The sequence below is a fragment of the Lagopus muta genome, chromosome Z, assembly GCF_023343835.1.
Source record: "Lagopus muta isolate bLagMut1 chromosome Z, bLagMut1 primary, whole genome shotgun sequence".
Taxonomy (NCBI): Eukaryota; Metazoa; Chordata; class Aves; order Galliformes; family Phasianidae; genus Lagopus; species Lagopus muta.
In genome coordinates, this window is record NC_064472.1 from 1,344,351 (window position 1) to 1,361,383 (window position 17,033).

General features: G+C 47.9%; 1 protein-coding gene across 1 annotated transcript; it reads right to left on the reverse strand.

Annotated features, from left to right (window-relative positions):
* Nucleotides 1-9,136: 9,136 nt before the first annotated feature.
* Nucleotides 9,137-13,398, reverse strand: ST8SIA3 (ST8 alpha-N-acetyl-neuraminide alpha-2,8-sialyltransferase 3). The gene is made up of 4 exons (XM_048931632.1): nucleotides 13,159-13,398; nucleotides 12,481-12,603; nucleotides 10,223-10,780; nucleotides 9,137-9,544 (listed from the first exon to the last, which is right to left on the reverse strand). The coding sequence occupies exons 1-4, from the start codon at nucleotides 13,335-13,337 to the stop codon at nucleotides 9,262-9,264; spliced, it is 1,143 nt and encodes a 380-aa protein (XP_048787589.1). The 5' UTR covers nucleotides 13,338-13,398; the 3' UTR covers nucleotides 9,137-9,261.
* Nucleotides 13,399-17,033: the final 3,635 nt, after the last annotated feature.

The window sequence follows — 17,033 nt, forward strand, 5'->3', positions numbered from 1 at the left end:
TGTTCATTCCAGGCCTCCCTCTGGAGCTCTCAGAGTCTCTTTACAAGCTGGCTGCAAATCGTAGTTCCCAGTTTTCCCATAGATTTCCTCTATGGATACCAACTACCACTGATCCATCTTCTCCCACACTGCCCTTCCACGTATCTCTGGAGCTCAGTGTTTTCCAACCTGCTTTTCAGCACAGAGTAGGTATACATCAAGCCCCGCCACAGCAGCCACCCCTGCTGCTGTTGGCCTGTAGTGGAAAACAAAAAAGGAAGAAGAGAAAGAAAGCCCTGGCGTGAGGTGCCTTTGTTTGGGGCAAGTTACGCGTGAAATCTTTTTGTCCTTTCAAGGGAAGACAAAAGTTATGGTTGATTTTGGGAAGAGAGCAAAGGCAAACCCCAGAGGAGGAGGTGCTGTAGTGAATGAGCAGAGAGGGAGAGAGGGGGGCAGTGGGAGTCAGCATTACACATGTGCTGGCATCCTTTCCCTTTCCCTTTCCCTTTCCCTTTCCCTTTCCCTTTCCCTTTCCCTTTCCCTTTCCCTTTCCCTTTTCCTTTCCCTTTCCCTTTCCCTTTCCCTTTCCCTTTCCCTTTCCCTTTCATTTTCCCTTTCCCTTTCCCTTTCATTTTCCCTTTCCCTTTCCCTTTCTTTTCTTTCCCCTTTCCCTTTCCCTTCCCTTTCCCTTTCCCCTTCCCCTTCCCCTTCCCCTTCCCCTTCCCCTTCCCCTTCCCCTTCCCCTTCCCCTTCCCCTTCCCCTTCCCCTTCCCCTTCCCCTTCCCCTTCCCCTTCCCCTTTCCTTTTCCCTTTTCTCCTTTTCTTCTTTTTTCCCTTTTTTCCCTTTTTTCTCTTTTTTTCTTTTTTTCCCTTTTTTCCCTTTTTTCCCTTTTTTCCCTTTTTTCCTTTCCCTTTTCCCTTTTCCTTTTTTTTTTTTTTTTTTTCCTTACCTTTCCCCTTCCCTTTTCCCTTTCCCTCTCCAAGAGGGGATAATGCTGAAGGCATTCACTCCAGCCCCTGCCCAAGTTGTTTGTCACCAGCACAGTAAAAAAGCATTCTCCACTCATGTGGAGTTTGATGTGTTTCAGTCAGTGCTCACTGCCACTTCCCCTGCCAGTGGGGATAGCAGTGTGGGGAGGGATGCACAGAGCATGTTCTGCATTCTCAGTTGTGCTGTATGTGTGTGTATATATAAACATAGGCACAGATACAGTGAGGAGTGGTCAATACAAGAAACAAAAGCAAGTACGGTGCCACCATTTAGCTCCCCAGGTTTACAAAAGTCTAGTTTACTTCCCAACATACATGGAATAGAAGTTTTTTCCTTGGACAAAATATGAATGCCACTAATTTACTTGTCTGTGTATTGATCCTCTTTACTTTCAGAAGAGCCATTTGCATTCAGAAGCCACCACACTACATTGGTATTGATTTGGGCACAGTCTTTAGTGGGATCTGTGAACGTGGGCACAGACATGTAACAACTGTGATCCAGTGGGAATCCTGAGACTGGGGGGCTGCATAGTGCTGTGACACAATTATAGGTGAGCAAGTGTCACTGGATCCTGCGGACCCAACAGTTGGCTGAACCTAAGGCTCCTGCATCCTTAAGATGAGGGTAATAGAACCAAACTTGTTGGTTCAGCATCTTGAACTGAACTGAGCACCTGCTCATTGTAAGAACTGGTTGCTGTTACTCTAGTTATTTTTTGCTGATGCATTTTTACTGGCTTTAGCATGTGTTATTTGCTTAAAGTCCTGCAAAGTTTTCTCTCCTACAATTAGAAAACAAACAAACAAACAAACAAACAAACAAAAATCAAACCATATGGACAGCACTGCTTTGTGTACCGGGGTGGTCAAGGATGTCCCCACCCAAGCATGGGATGTGGCACAGTGGTGGGCTCACCTGTAAAACAGTGAGAACAGGCCAAGGGTGGCACCAATAATTGCCAACAATTTTAAGCACATATTGGAAGTGCTTTCTTTTGGCATTTTGAAATTGCTTTCACAAGCCCTTTGTGCTTTGCAGAGGGCAGGAGGATGGCTCCAGCCCCGGTGACGCCAGCAGCTGCACAGCCAGTGACGCCAGTGCAGTTGGATGCTGCTCTGGGAGAGGATACAAAACAGGAGTTTGCCTTGCTGCATGCACTGCCCAGGCACTGAGTTTTGCTCTTAAGAAAGAAAACCAACCTTCTTTGTGATTTTTCTTCCAGGCAGGATTTCAGTCTCCTAGTAGTAAAAAGCAAGCCTGGCAATATGGACTGGTTTCCCCTAGAGTTTTTCAAGGGGGTGCTTGAGAGGATAAAATGGGTCCAAAGAAGCTGAATCCCATGCAAGCAAATTAAAAAATGGTTTGGGGCTGTGTCATTTGATGAACCCCGGCACTGCAGCCCATGGCCCACAGGGAGCCTTCCTTGGACCTAGAGATATGGAGGGAGGGATTTCTCTGCTCCCATCACTACATCAGGAATTGAGTTATGGAGAAGCAAATCCCAAGAGTGGGCTACCCTCAGGAGGTGTCCCCTAAAGCCAGTTGACGTCTGGAAAAATGCAGGAAGCCAAGAGGGGATGAGGTGGAGTGGGGACAGAGCTGGGGGTGTTTGGATTCCTGCTTTGCAGGGCTTGGAGATGGGGCACACAGGGAGCAGCAGGGCTGGCTACGGTGCAGCTGATGGCACACTTGGCTGCCAGGGCGGTGGTTAAAGATTAAAGCTGGCTCCAGTCTGCAATATTTATCTTGGGAGGAGGGGGGCACCCCGCACTGTTTGGTTTGTGGGAAGTGTTGGGAAACGGTGACGCCGGTGCAGTGAGAGCAGGCAGGGCTGGCTGCGTGGGGTCAGTGAGGGTGGGAACACCACGACGAGGGATGCTGCAAGGAGAAACCCAGCAGAGGGCTCCAGGCACAGCCCCTGTCACCAAGGTGTGGGAACCAACATCTTCCATGAGCATTTTAGGGGCAAATGCAGTGAGAAACTTGTGTGTTCAGAAGTCAGCGACAGGGAGGGTGTCAGCAGCACACTTTTATGGAAAATTGCTGGGAACTGGTTTGGAATTTTTAGATGTACAGACAAGCAACTTAATTATCAGCTTTTATAGGAATGTTTTTAATTTGGTAAGCCAAAAAATAGCCCCTAGAGAATATTGCCAGACCAGAAAGACTGGAACCATCACTTGATTTGGTAAATTTTTGGGTTCCAGTAGTGGTAAGAGGGAGAAGAATCTTGAACAGGAGGTGGTGGGGCTGCTTCCAGCTGGAGCTGTGTAGTGCTGAGCATCAAAAAGCCCACAGAAGAGCTGATATGGGACATGCAGAGGGCTGAGGCAAGCAGTGCATCTTCTCTCAGGCTGCAAACTGACCACCATGCAGAAAGGGAGTAGAAAGGATCGACTGGTTCTGACACAGCAAAATGACAGCTCTAAGGGATGCCATGGAATCACAGAACCTCAGGGGTTGGAAGAGACCCCTGGAAGTCCACTAGACAAACACTCCCCTAGAGTAGGATCCCTACAGCAGGTTGCACGAGTGAGCATCCAGAAGGGTTTGAATATCTCCAGAGAAAGAGACTCTGTGGACCCTGCCAGGGTGCTGCAGGTAACGGCTGTGAGATGTGGTTGGGTGTGCATCACTTCAATAAACGACTGCCTGGAGCCAAGCTCTGGTTTACGTGCTGCATGGCTCCCAATATTTTATGGCTGTGCAGAATTTGTAAACCCATCCAAGATCCCCAAACCCAACTCCAGATCACTCCACCATGCCCAAATGACCATGGCCCTCAGAGCCACATCCCCATGGTTGTGGAACACTCCCAGGGATGGGGACTCCACCACCTCTTTGGGCAGCTGCACCAATGCTGAACTAGATCCACAGGACAGTGCAGTGGACATCACTGAACCAGGGATTCAGTCTTGAATAGAAAAGGTCTCAGAGATGTGCATGGCAGATACATGGCTGAGACAGCAAACAAGTTCCATTCACTGAGCATCAGGTACAGGGGGTTGGAGAGGATCCCGAGCTCAATCCTGAGCTCAATCCCCAACTCTGGAGGCTGCCTACAGGTTGACCCATTGCATACAGAGCACTGGGCTGTGCAGAGCCGGGGCCACATCCTGCCAGCGCTGAGTGTTCGCGGCACACTGCCATGCAGTTTGTCTGAGTGTGTTTCCAGCTTCAATATACCCTGTGCAATATGGAACGCTTCTTGATTAAAATGACAATCTGCTGCTCTGCAGAGTGTGCCTACAGCACGGAAAAACCTTCCAGTTCAAGCCATTAATTGCTATTGACAGCGTGTGGTTAAGAAAACGCGAAGGGAAGAAGTGGACGCAGTTGAGTTTTACAGACTTTCAATGCACAATAAAATATTTTATTTAAAAACAATGCATTCAATATCGTGTTTTGGCACGAGTCAATGTTGCAGGCACATTCACACCAAACAATAACATTGCTGAGAGATTCAGAATGAATCATCGCGTTTATTTCTCCACAAACGATGGTCACGACGCGGCACTCCGTTACAACAAGAACCAGGCTCCTTGCTTACAAATGTGACGACGTATTTACATGCACCACGCACTGTGCAGGCCACATCCATCCCTCTGGGACAAAGCTGGTCCCATTCTGGTTGCCCTGAGGCCAACAGGGACCTGAGGGGAGCAGGACCAAGCAGTGATTCTGCTCAGGACACATTTCACAGCGTGTGCAGCCTTACATGCCTTTCACCTGAGACATTACTCTGGCCCTTTATCAACACCAGCCTTTTAAAAATAAATAATGCTTTCAGTATGGCCATTAAATAACGAACCCTTTATTACAATTATGGCATTTTTTAATTTTTTTTTAAATTTTTTAATTTTTTTTTTAGTATTTGTCTTTTTATTGGAAACAACTCCATGAGGCATTGAACTCTATAGCCATTAGAATAAAGACACATTCATTTACAGAAAACCTGCTTTCTAAATGTTTGTTTTTGCAATCTCCATTCACAGTTAGTCATATTTCACAAATACTTTTTGGTATACTCCACAATTCAAACCGGAAGCCAAAACATCTGTGTTTTTCTTAATGTATCCTACTGTGTCCTAATGTATTCACTGAATAGATACAAGCAAATAAAGTACCAAACAAGGATGTAAAGAGAAGGAAAGGTAGCACACCTATCCCCATTCTATGTACACCTCCTCTTTCCATTCTCTGCTTGATGGCCCCATTCCAGCACCACCACCACCGTATCCCCATGTCCCTGCAGTGCCATCACCCCATGGCTGCCATCAGGAGCTCTTTGCCCAGAGCTCCTCCTGACTTTGTAAACTGAAAGGTTCTGTACTTGCAAGTATTGATCACGCTGCATTACGTGTGCTTTCATTTAGCTATATTTGTTTGTCTAGACATTCAGCAATAATAGTGAGTATTTTCCCTGAACCATCATGAATTCATTTAGATAGACAGCGACGGGAAGGTTTTGGACCGAGCAAAAGGGAAGGAAGAGTCTAGCCAACATGCTAGCAAATGCAGAGAGGATTTGCTGTCCTAAACACAAGGGCTGCATCTGGCAGCTCCTGCAGCAGAGAGCCAGGCTGCTGGGCAGGAGCACGCTTTCTTTTTTAAGAAAAACACTATTTCCTACCCTGAAAAGACACTGATTTAAGGACTGTCTGTTTTTCATTCCTTTTCTTGTCTGCACTTTTGGGTTGTCATTTTTCTGAGACGCAACCCAACTCCTCCGACCTCCTCTTGGATACAGGTGCCAGCACCTCATCTCCAGCAGCACAATCTGGATGGCTCCTAGGGGCTGAGGGACACCAGGCAAAGTACTGAGACCCCAACCTGGGGGTCTGCACAGAACCCAGCCTCGGAGCGGGGCTTGGGAATGAAGCCCAGCCAGCACAACTGCCCTTCCCTTCAGACTCCAGAGAAAAGCAGAATTCAAAGAGATCTAAGAAAACAGGCAGAAACAAAGGATGCATAATTTAAAGATGGTTTTCCACATTGCAACAGCTCTGACAAAAAATATTGATACTAAGAAGCAATTTACTTTGGGCTGTATTGTGCCATTGATTTCGGGGCAGAACTCCCCATTAAAATCAATGATTCTGAAATGTTCAATGTGGTTCTAAAAAATCAATGGGGAGTTTTGCTTAAAAATCAATGATATAATATGGCCCTTTGTCAATAATTTTTCTGTGTTCCCATTTCCAAATATTTGCAGCTGTTTCCACGCTTCCTTCTTTCTCCACACCCTGTGCTTCTACGCAACTCAGTGGCGATGGCCATGCCTTGGGACTGGCACTAACACCTCTGCCCTAAGAGCAGAACCCCAGGACTGCCTCACGATCCTCTGCCTTGGGCCTTGCATCACAACTGGGAGCAATCTACAGGAGTGCCCCATTTGCCCTACTAAGGGGGGTGGAGCAAAGCCCATGCACATAAAAGCTTCCCATTCTGGTGTCCTCAACAACGTAGGTGCACTCGGTGGTGCAGCCACACATGCTGGAATCCATGCAACTTCTCTGATCTCAACAGAGAATCACAGAATCGCAGGGGTTGGAAGGAGATCATAAAATCACAGAATCATAGAATGGTTTGGGTTGGAAGGAACCTTTAAGATCACATAGTTCCAACCTTCTGCTACAGGCAGAGACACCTCCCACCACACCAGGTTGCTCACAGCCCCATTCAGCCTGGCCTTGAGCGTTTCCAGGGATGGGGCATTCACAACCTCCTTGGGCAACCTGTTCCAGTGTCTCACCACCTTCACAGTAAAGAATTTCTTCCTAAAATCTAGTCTAAATCTACCCTCTTCCAGTTTAAAGCCATTGCCCCTTGTCCTGTCACTGCCTGTCCTTGTAAAAAGTCCCTCTCTGGCTTTCTCACAGGCCCCTCGATCCAGTTCAACCCCCAGGAAAAAATGGCTGGGGACAGCACCACCAGGAGAACACAGATTCATGAGCTAGCCTGCCTAGCCTTATTGAGATTAGGAAAAAAGTTTACTTTAAAGAAAAAAAAAAAAAAGAAAAAGAAAAAGAAAAACTGAAGAACAATCTTGGAGCAATTTTTGGTTTCAGCATGTAATTTTTAATGATTATCTTCCAACGCGGGTGCTCTAGAGCAGTCATTTTGAATGGACAGAAGATAAGTGCTGTCAGGACAGACGGACGGATGGACACCCTTACGTCTACATTAAAGTTGTTGTACCATGTAAACAACACACAGCAGCCAAGCGCCACTCAGAGCCAAAAAACTGTACAGAGTGCATCAGCATCCACATTCAAGCAAATATAATGATAACTGTCCATATTTCTATAATTTGCTAATAGAGATGATCACTCCCTGCATAAAATTGATAGCCTGCCTTCTAACAAAAACACCTGCCATTAAGAAGGGGTCCCAGACCACAGCCTCTCTGTCCCCAGGACTCCCTTTTGCACACTGCCATAAACTGCAAAGCGATCCAGGACTTAGCCAGCATGCATCTGCAGTACAGCTCAACGGCAAATTGCACTGGAAATGATTAATCACTGTACATCATTAACAACTGGCACAGAACCTTCCCTTCCCCATGCAGTTTCTGCTTTTGGGTGTGTTCCGGCACCCAGGGAACGATGTCTGGCAGGGATGGGTGCTTTGAACACAGATAATCAACAGCAATATTAGCAATAAAGCACATGGCACCGCACGGCACAGCTCTGGCATTGCTGCACAGCGACGTCTCCATGAGGACGTTTGCCACAAGTCATGCTCTGCTGCATGAGCAGTGACGAGCACAGGCAGTGGGGCAAGCCAGAAGTGCCCGAGATCTCACGTGGGACTGTGCTCTGGGAAGGGAACTTTGCAGCCATCAGCATCCTGAGCAGCGTGCCTGAAGGTGTGGGCGCCAGGCTGGCGGTGCCAAAGAGCATCCGAGCCCCCTCGCAGCTCCGATGCCAAAGTAAAAGCCAGAAAATAAATAAAACAAGGAAGTACAGGGCGTTTTCAAAATGGCTTTAAAAATTCTCATATTTACAGGCAGTGCAGAGGGATGAGGTTTCCCTCCCTGCTGGAATACACCCAATTTGGTCGCGTGCCAGGCGCAGCCACTTATCCCCCAAAGCGTGGGTGCTGTGCACTAAAATGTGCACTGTTAAGGTATGGTTTTGAATTGCCTTTTGCATCGTCTTTCCATGAATAGTCAGTTCTCAGCATCATACAGAGTAATATAAAAATGTTAAAATACTTTGAAGCATACTCGTTTTAATAAGAAAAAACAGTTGCTTTACAGACTCCTTTATCCTGAGACAACATGGCCAAGATTCTCAAATACAAGAAACCCTATGATTTGTCCTTTTTGCAACCAGCCTGACCTTCAAAGGTATCTAGAAAGCTCCATCTCCTCAAACATCTGTTCTTGACCAGAACACGAGACCACCTATTCAGCTGTCTGACCATGAACTCGGTGATGTAAACTGGGACCCTGAAAATCATATCTCCTGCTCTCCACATACCCACTGTGCTTACTTCCCTCTCGAGGCCATTTCTCAGAAACTGGGCTGTCCTGACCTCACTCCATCTCCCCCTCGGGCTGGTGGGGGGACATTTTCCTGTACAGTTAACTGAGCTGGGAATCACTCACCCCCACCCCCACCCCCCCCTGCAGCATACAGCACTGACACACACAGGGGGCTGGGGAACCAAGTACAAGCCATATTTTGACCTTCTCCATTGTTGTTCTTAAAAAAATGTTAAATTCAGTAAGTACGAAAATATGCAAGCAGTGGAAATGGAGTTCCACACTGAGGAACTTGTAAATGACAATGAGCTGGGGCTCGGGGTGGCTCTACCAATTGGCCACGGCAAATCCATGTATGCTGAGCAACTCACAGCAACATGTACGAGAAAAGCAATGCCTTATGAAAGCAGAGTTCCTAATCCTAATCTGAAAGGAACAACCGAAATAAGATGTTTACAGGCATGTAGTGGGATGCTGAAATATGAAAAGATTTTAAAACATATTTCATAGCATATATATAAAAGCAAAATACTTCAGCTTCACTGTGCTGCTGCTTGAATAGCATCCACAGAATTTGATAAGTGCTTCTGCATTTTCTGCGTTGCTAAATGTGCTGAGACCCTTTGATGAACAATGGCAAGGGTGATTGAAAAGCATCTGCATATTATGGAAAATATTTTAGGGTGGATTTTTTTTTTTTTTTTTTTTTTTTTTTTTAGAATTGTATCTGAAGAGCATTTAACTCAGATTTGGGCACTTTTTTAGACAATCATTTGGCACTTCAAGATTTAGGTTCTTAGGCACAATGCGACAAGGTCAGTTTGGCCAGTCCTTCACCGTGCATCCTGTAGAGCAGCTGGAACTCTGCAGGCAGCTGGTGGGACTCTTGCCACTTGGTGGTGAACTTGGTTCCTTTCTTGTCGTAGTAGTGGTACGGGAGGTCCTCCCTTGTGTTGGGATCAAACCCGAAGGGCCAGAATCCATACAAGTGAATCTCTTCACATATGGCAGAAGCAAGGGTATACATGAGAATACCTGTGCTCAGCCGTTTGGGTGACAAGTGTTTGTTTTTCCAGTATCTGTGAAAAAAAAAACAAAGGCAAATTATTATAGGATACAAGTAACATCGTGGGCCTGTTGTAAGAAAAAATATGATTACAGTATGGAGACCACCAAAAATGCTATAGCATGGAGAGCATCAGTGTTCACAGCTGATAACTGGAGTACGGCAAGGATTGCTGTTCAGGTCAGTCTGTAAAGAAGAGAAATGCCTAAATATTCTCTTTCAAGGTCTGCTTTTGGTTTTTCACCCGGAAAAACAGTGCCTTATCCAGAAAAGCAAATCCCTTGACTCCTGGTGAAGTGTATTTTCTAAAGAGGTGGCAATGTTACCCATACATGAATTACAATAGATTTGCCTAGATCACTCTGCAGATGTCTGCTGGCACCCTATTTGCTAGCTGAGAGCAAGTTCTTCTGTAAGTGGTTCTTTTCTTATGCAGAATCTCACTCAACTCCTCCGCACTCCTTCTGCCTCTGCGGAAGCCGCTGTGGGAACAGTTGAACAGTCCCATGATGGCACAGACCCTGGAGCACTTACTGAAGCAATGACAGAACTGCATGAGCTCTGAAAGCAAACAGCTCCAGGTCCTGACTGGCCAGGGAGTTAAGGCAAGACTAGGAAAACAAAAACCATTGGGTTCACATAGGGAGAAATACGTGTTTTGACAAGCTAAATGCAAGAAAAAAATACACACCTGTTAACATGCTGCATTATATTTCCTGGCCAAGCCAACTGGACCTTTAGTTGGCCTCGATGCTCAACAAAGAAGTCAACCAGTGTTCTAGTGACCGTTGCTGACGTGTGGAAGAAGAAAGCAGGGATCCAAAGAATCGCCCCATCAAGCTTTTTTAAGCTCAGAAAGAAGTTGTTGCGATCCTGAATGGTCAAGAGATTGTTGTAATACTTCTCCAGGATGCTGGGGTTGAAGGTTGTGAGATTGGTTTTCCTTCCAACATCTTTTTGGAATGCCTCAGTTGGAGCAAAATTGCAGCGAAAAACGAAATCAGACTTATCTATTTCTTGCCCACACTGACTCCCAGTCAGGATTCCACTGTTTCCAACCACGGCACAAACGTTGTAATGTTTATTTAAGATCGGTGACACATCTGGAAGCAGTGATCTGAAGTTATTGCTTATGGAAAAAACATACTTATGGCTGGAATAATCATAATGCATCAGCTGTCCAATCCGAACACTATTCTTGGTCAAAGAAAAATTTTTTATGACATCGACATGCTGAAGGATTTCTTGTCTAAAATAAAATAGAAAAGGAAAAGAAAAAAAAAAAGAAAACATTGAGATGTATTTCCCCTTTGTCTGTGTTAGAGACTTGTTTCCAGATAGACTTAAGTTTTCCTTTCTAAAATGTTATATAGCCGTTTACTGAGCAATGCAGTGCAACAGAATTAAAATCAATATAAACAGATAGCAATGAGGGAGCTCTCAGTACTAGACCATGGATCTATGGTAATGATGGACACTGTGTTTGCCATAAGATATCTGAAGCAAAACCAAGAAGTCCAGAATATCCCATTGAATTAACAGTAATATAGCTGATTTCTTAAATGCAAATATTCCTTCTGTGTTCATCAAGAAGCTTTTAGTCATGGAACAAGTGACAGTCACTGTCTCCCTTTATGTAAACATAGGTCCTTAATGTCTTATTAGACCAAACATGCTGACGTTTTTGCAAAGGTTATTCGGAATACTTAAAAAAAAAAAAAAAAAAAACCAACAAAAAAACAAGCAGAACTAACCTTGCTCAGGAATTTCCCCAGCAGAGCATAAAATTAGAAAACCAATACCACTTTATTTGCTCATGTTTATGGAAAACAACCTTTCTTCCAACTCACATCCTCCAGTATCTAAGCATTAATGGAGTCCCATTGGGTCCCCTAATTATGGGTTATGGATGACAGACAAATGCAGCAGCAGATCCTGAGGCATTAGCTCATACCAACAGCAGGGTGACAGTTATTTATTAAGGATGAGGTGGTGGTGCCAGGAATGAGGCCATACTGATGAGTGGCCACTGTTGCACCAGCTAGGGAGACCCCAAAGGAAGGATGGAGCAGGCAAGATGCCATCTCATCTCGATGGCCCGCAGCTGCTGATGGGCTCCTGAAATGGGACATGTGGGCAGAGACATAATGCGCCCTCTAAAATGGCAAGCATTCATCAATATGAAACCAAGATGTTGTAGTCCAAGATGGTTGTAGTCATCTTAAATGGCTAAAGGATTTCTGTTTCTTTCACGACTTTACTGCTGTATATAAACATACTGCAGTAAAGCCATTAAATAAAAGAGGCAGGGCAGGCATCACATCGTAGTGAAGAAAATAAAAATCCATCTTGTTTCACATTAAGCTTTGAGGAAGCTTAAGGAAACATGAAGGTCTCTGCATTGCCACAATGCAATGTGGCCATGAACCTGTGAACAGCAAGCAGAAGTCAATGTGCAGTGAAGACATTTCAGGGTAGTCTGGGCTCTTGGTGTGCCCACTGAATTGCTTTCTGCCCAATCCACAGCCAGAGTGGAGCTGGAAGCCACAATGTACTTAGTCAGAATTACTGGACATGTTTTGCCCTCCATATGCATAGCACTTCATGGCTGCTACAGTCTGATTCGTTTTGAGTTTTAATCAACCAGCTATTTATCTTGAAGGAATGACAATTTCTCCTGCACTCTGAGAAACTGGGTCACGTTCCGTTTGGTAAAAGGATGTGTGCTGCAGCTTGGTGTTCTGCTCTGAATTAATCAATTCTTCCAAGATAGCTGTTACCATCTTGGGAAATGCTCTGATTCAGCCTTTGTCTCTCACTGTTGGCAAATTACTCAGAATCCAGAGTATTTAGCAGTCCCTAATTGTATTTTCTCAAATATTCAGGGGGAGGGGACAACTCTTGGGAAGATGATGACAGGGGGACAAGTGGGAAGTGCTGCACGCTCACCTCTGCTGTGCGAACGCTGTCCGGTTAAATACCCACTTGGACGGCTTCTCCTGCAGCTCCTGGCCCAGCGAATTTGTAATGGGGACGAACGAGGGATCGAGGAACTTCAGCGCGAACTGGGACCTAAACGTGTGCGCACAGACTCACATGGACACGGAAACACACAAACACGGACACACAGACACACGAACACGGACACACGAACACGGACACAAGAACACGGGCACACACACAGGCCGCGCGCGGTCTCCAGCTAAGGAAGACCGGCGTCAGCACCACGGACAGCGCCGGAGGAGACGCGCCGCTCCCCGCGGGCCGGGCTGAGCCGAGCCGGGCCGGGCCGATCCGAGCCGAACCGGGCTGCGCTGAGCTATGCAGGGCTGAGCCAAGCCGTGCCGAGCCGTGCCGTGCCCACTTTACAGCAGCCCCTAAGCACCGAGGTTCTCACGCCCGGCCCGGGGGTCCCGCGGAACTGGGGCCGCCCGCTTCCCGCAGGCCGCCGAGTGCTGGGAGCAGCGCGGTGAGAGAGGAGCCATCGCCGGGGCCGCGGGGCCTTCCGGGGGCTTTCCCACCGAGCGCTTTAGGGCTTTCCCTGTGCCAGTCCAAGAGCGGGTGAGGGCGGCCCCCTGCCCCCGCGTCGTGCCGGGCCGTGGCGGCCATCCGGAGCCGCGCCCTCACCTGAATCCCGCGTGGAACATGTACATGCGGGGCCCCCCCGGGCCGGCGGCGCGGGGCGCGCCGAAGATGTTGTCCTTCTTGAGCGAGACGTAGCTGATGAGAGAGAGGATGAGCAGCGCGATGCTGAGCATCACCAGCCCCAGCACGCTGGCCACCCGCACCATCTTGCAGCTCCTCATGCCGGGAGGCGGCCCCGCGGCTGGGCGTGTGCGGCGGGGCTGCCGCGGGGCTGCATGCGGGGGCGGCGGGCGCGGAGGCGGCGGGGACGGGGACGGGGCCGACACCGCCGGCAGCCGGCAAGAAAATGGAGGGAGCGGGCGGCGGCGCGCTGAAATGGCAGCCGGCAACCGTCCCCCCCCCCCCCTCCTCGTGTCCCGGCCCCGGCGGCCCCGGCAGCGCCGCCGAGCACCCCCCCCGGCAGGCACGGCGCACGCCCGGCAGACCCGGGGACGTCCCCCGGTGCGCCTTTCCCGGTCCCGGTTTCCTTCCCAGCGGCCTCAGGTTGCAACCCCAAAACGGTCCTGGGGTTCCTCGCGGTGTCCCCAGACAGTCCCAAGGATTCCGCAGCGGGACAGCCCGAGGGTGCAGGCGGGGCTCGGCACCCCGTTTATCTCTACATCCCAGCACGATCTGCAGACCTCATCTGGGTTCCCATTCCTTGCTCTGGGCTATGAGTGATTAGTGGGTCAGGGGTAATGAATGGGTGGTGGGCAATGACACCTGGAGGCATTATGGTGTCCCCAGCCCTGTGGTGTTCCCGTGGTGGGGAGGGTCTGAGCGCTGCCACGGAGCTTTTTCCTGTGTCACAATCTGCTTTTGGTGATGCCGGACCCCCTCACAGACCCCTTGTTGTGTAAAAACACGGTGCTTGATGCTATCCAAAGGCCATGATGCTATCCAAAGAGCCCTAGCTGCAATTAAACTGCCTCATAAATCTCACAGCGACTTTCATGTGAACTCCAAGAGAGTCTGACTTCCGTAATCTGAGCAATGCCTCTTACGGACACAGCTTCTGCACGATGCAGTACTTTCAGCGTTTCTTCAAACTGCATTTTTTTTTTTCCTTATAAAGTTTACCACCATAGACAGCTCTGCCTCTGAGCCCCAAGTTCATAGAAGTGCCTTATAAATAATAAATGCTGTCTTTGTAGCACCATCCTTGCTCTGGGCTATAACCTACAAGCTCTCCATGCATGAGGCTTCCTTTGAAGAGGAGGAACGCAAGGAGCTTGCAGGGTCGAGTATAACGTCACAGCATGGTTCTTCATCTTTCAGTGGGAATTTGGCCTGAGTACGGCCCCCAGGTCTGTATCCCATTCCTATGGAATACATGCAGCTTTGGTGGAGAGAGAAAAGGATGAAAATGCAGGAAATAATGCTGCTTTGATATAGGAGATGATAGGTTTGTTACTTGGCTCCTCACATGACTTCCAGTCAACTTGCCTGCTGTTGTCCTCATAGGGCATGGTGTTGCCAGCCTCAGTCTGCTCAGGTCCTGTCACGAACAATTTCAACTTTTGGATGTTTGGAAATCCACTCTGTAGCACCTAACATTAAGGCTGATGTGGTTCCTGGCCATGTGTACTGGGGCTGGGCATGAACACCTAGAAGCGAGGTTGCACATCTCTCATATTGCACACCTGTCCAGGTCCCAGCCTGAAGAAGGATGATCACCATGGGCTGTAGGAACCTGCAGCTATCTCCATGAGGGCAGCTTTTGAACAGATCAGAGGTTTCTGGTCATGAGCCAGGAAGCAGCAGAAGGCTATGTATTGTGCTGCATGGCCTGGTATGATGCTGCAGAGTGATGCAGTGCCATTGGTGGGACTTCAGCCCTTGCACTGACTTTGCACCTTAATCCTACCAAGATTCTCTGGGTGGGATCTGAGAGGTGTGCTGGCAAGAAATGTTTTAAAATCCTATTTTAAAAGTGCTTCATTTTGACCTGGTTTCTCTGGTCCCAGCCCTGGTCCCAGGCACAGTGCATGTGAACAAGTTGCAGTAGAAACAAAGGCAGTTTTTGCTTCAGATTCTTCAGAGATAGCAATATGTCAGGAGCCCCTAGAGAGGCTGAAAGTAAATGAATCAGTGCTAGAAAGTGAAGGATATCATCCGCACTGAATGGTGAAGAGGAGTCCTGAACAGTATCTTCATTGATTTTCCTGTAATTGACACAGAATCCCGGCTTGCCTGAGGGCTGCAGCGCAAGGAGCGGGGAGGCCCAGGTACAAGGAGCTGCCTTCCCCAAGCAGACAGAATTTCTCCTCAATTAGGTGGCTGTTTTTTGTAAGAACCTTTGCAGGAGGCAGTGGGTTGGCGAGCTGGTATTTCCATTATTCACAGGGTGTTTTGCAAGCTGCCTGGAGGAAAAAGGAGCAGAGGAGGACGCATCTCTCCCCTGTGCATCACCACTGCTTTGTGCCAGCCTTGCCCTTTCGGGGTTTGAGCTGAATCATTGGCTGCTGATAAATACCTGTTCTTAAGTGAGTGTGCTCCCTGGGAAGCACAACAGTGGCACACAATAGGAAATGTGTAGGAATTACCGTTTTGATTAGATTTGAAGCTCTCCAAGGGAGAATATGCCTTCCCCATAAAATCTCTTCTGTTCATGGCTTCAGTACCTTGGTTCAAGGGGTGAGACAGACAGCTTTCAGGTGGTTGGATAGACAGACACCCTCTGGACAGACAGACATCCTTAAAGAGGCAGATACTGTGGACCGACACATCTGGACATGCAAACACCCCTGGACAGACAGGCATCCTTAGATACACAGACGTTTTTGGGCAGACAGGCTCCCTTGGACACACCAGCACCCCTGGACAGACTGACCTGACCCAGCACACTGGGAAGTTGCATTTTTTGCTGGGGAAAAAGACATGCTCCATCTGCCCATCAGTGATGTGCAATAAACAGAGTCAAACTACAGTCAAGCTTTGCTGGGGTTTGAACACAGGTCGACTGTGACAAATACGAGGCTGGGCACTCCTTAAGCTTAATGTACTGATTAGTACGAAATTTATTTATCTTCTGCTCTATGCACAATGTCAGAAGGTGCTTTAGATAACACCTGCTTTCATGGTGGCTACATCTGACTGTGGAAAAGGACACCTTCCTTCTGTAAACTGTGGGGTGAAACAGCTTCTTATTTTTCAGTGTTCAGATACAGGAAAGTGTTGTAATTAATGCTGTGAAAGGCACACAGTGACATCTCAATTGCAGCAACGTGCAGGGACGGATCTCTTCCTTGGAGTGCTTGGTGATAAGGTGTTCATCTGACACTGTCGGTGCAGCTGTTCATGCTGCCTTCCCAACCTGCAGCTGGCTATAAAAGAGCTCCACTTTATGTAAAAACAGTGAAGCTCCATAGGAAATTCCCAGGAACGTCTTGCCTTGCCTGGTTTTCTTCTCATCACGTTGGCTTTACAAACTCTGTGGACCACAGCTTGGAAAGAAGAACCCGATTTTAGAATCCGCTCTGCCAAAAAGCGCCGGTGACAGGATGGGAGGTGATGGCCTCACGCTGTGCCAGGGGAGGGTCAAGGTGGGTATCAGGAAAAATTTATTCTCAGAAAGAGCGCTCAGGCATTTAACAGACTGCCAGGAAGGTGGTGGGGTCACTGCTCCTGGAGCTGTTCAGGGAACACCTTGGGGACATGGGGACATTCCATGTGCTGTGACCTGGTGCAGGAGTGCAGAACTGCAGGGCGTGCCCCAAGAGCTCCAGGTGGAATATTCCTCCAGAGCAGTTTCCAATAATGAAACAAGCAAAATTGCTGCAGCAAAACAGTATCAATACTTGCCTGGTTGCCAGCAAAGAAACGACATCCAGCAGAGACACATGACAGGAATTTTCCTAATGCTATGAAAGATGTGG

Coding starts and splice junctions, on each gene's coding strand:
- ST8SIA3 (XM_048931632.1), bottom strand. CDS start 13,337: ATGAGGAGCTGCAAGATGGTGCGGGTGGCCAGCGTGCTGGGGCTGGTG. Junction 12,604..13,158: donor ATGTTCCACGCGGGATTCAG/GTGAGGGCGCGG, acceptor GCACACGTTTAG/GTCCCAGTTCGCGCTGAAGT. Junction 9,545..10,222: donor ATAATGCAGCATGTTAACAG/GTGTGTATTTTT, acceptor TTTTTTTCACAG/ATACTGGAAAAACAAACACT.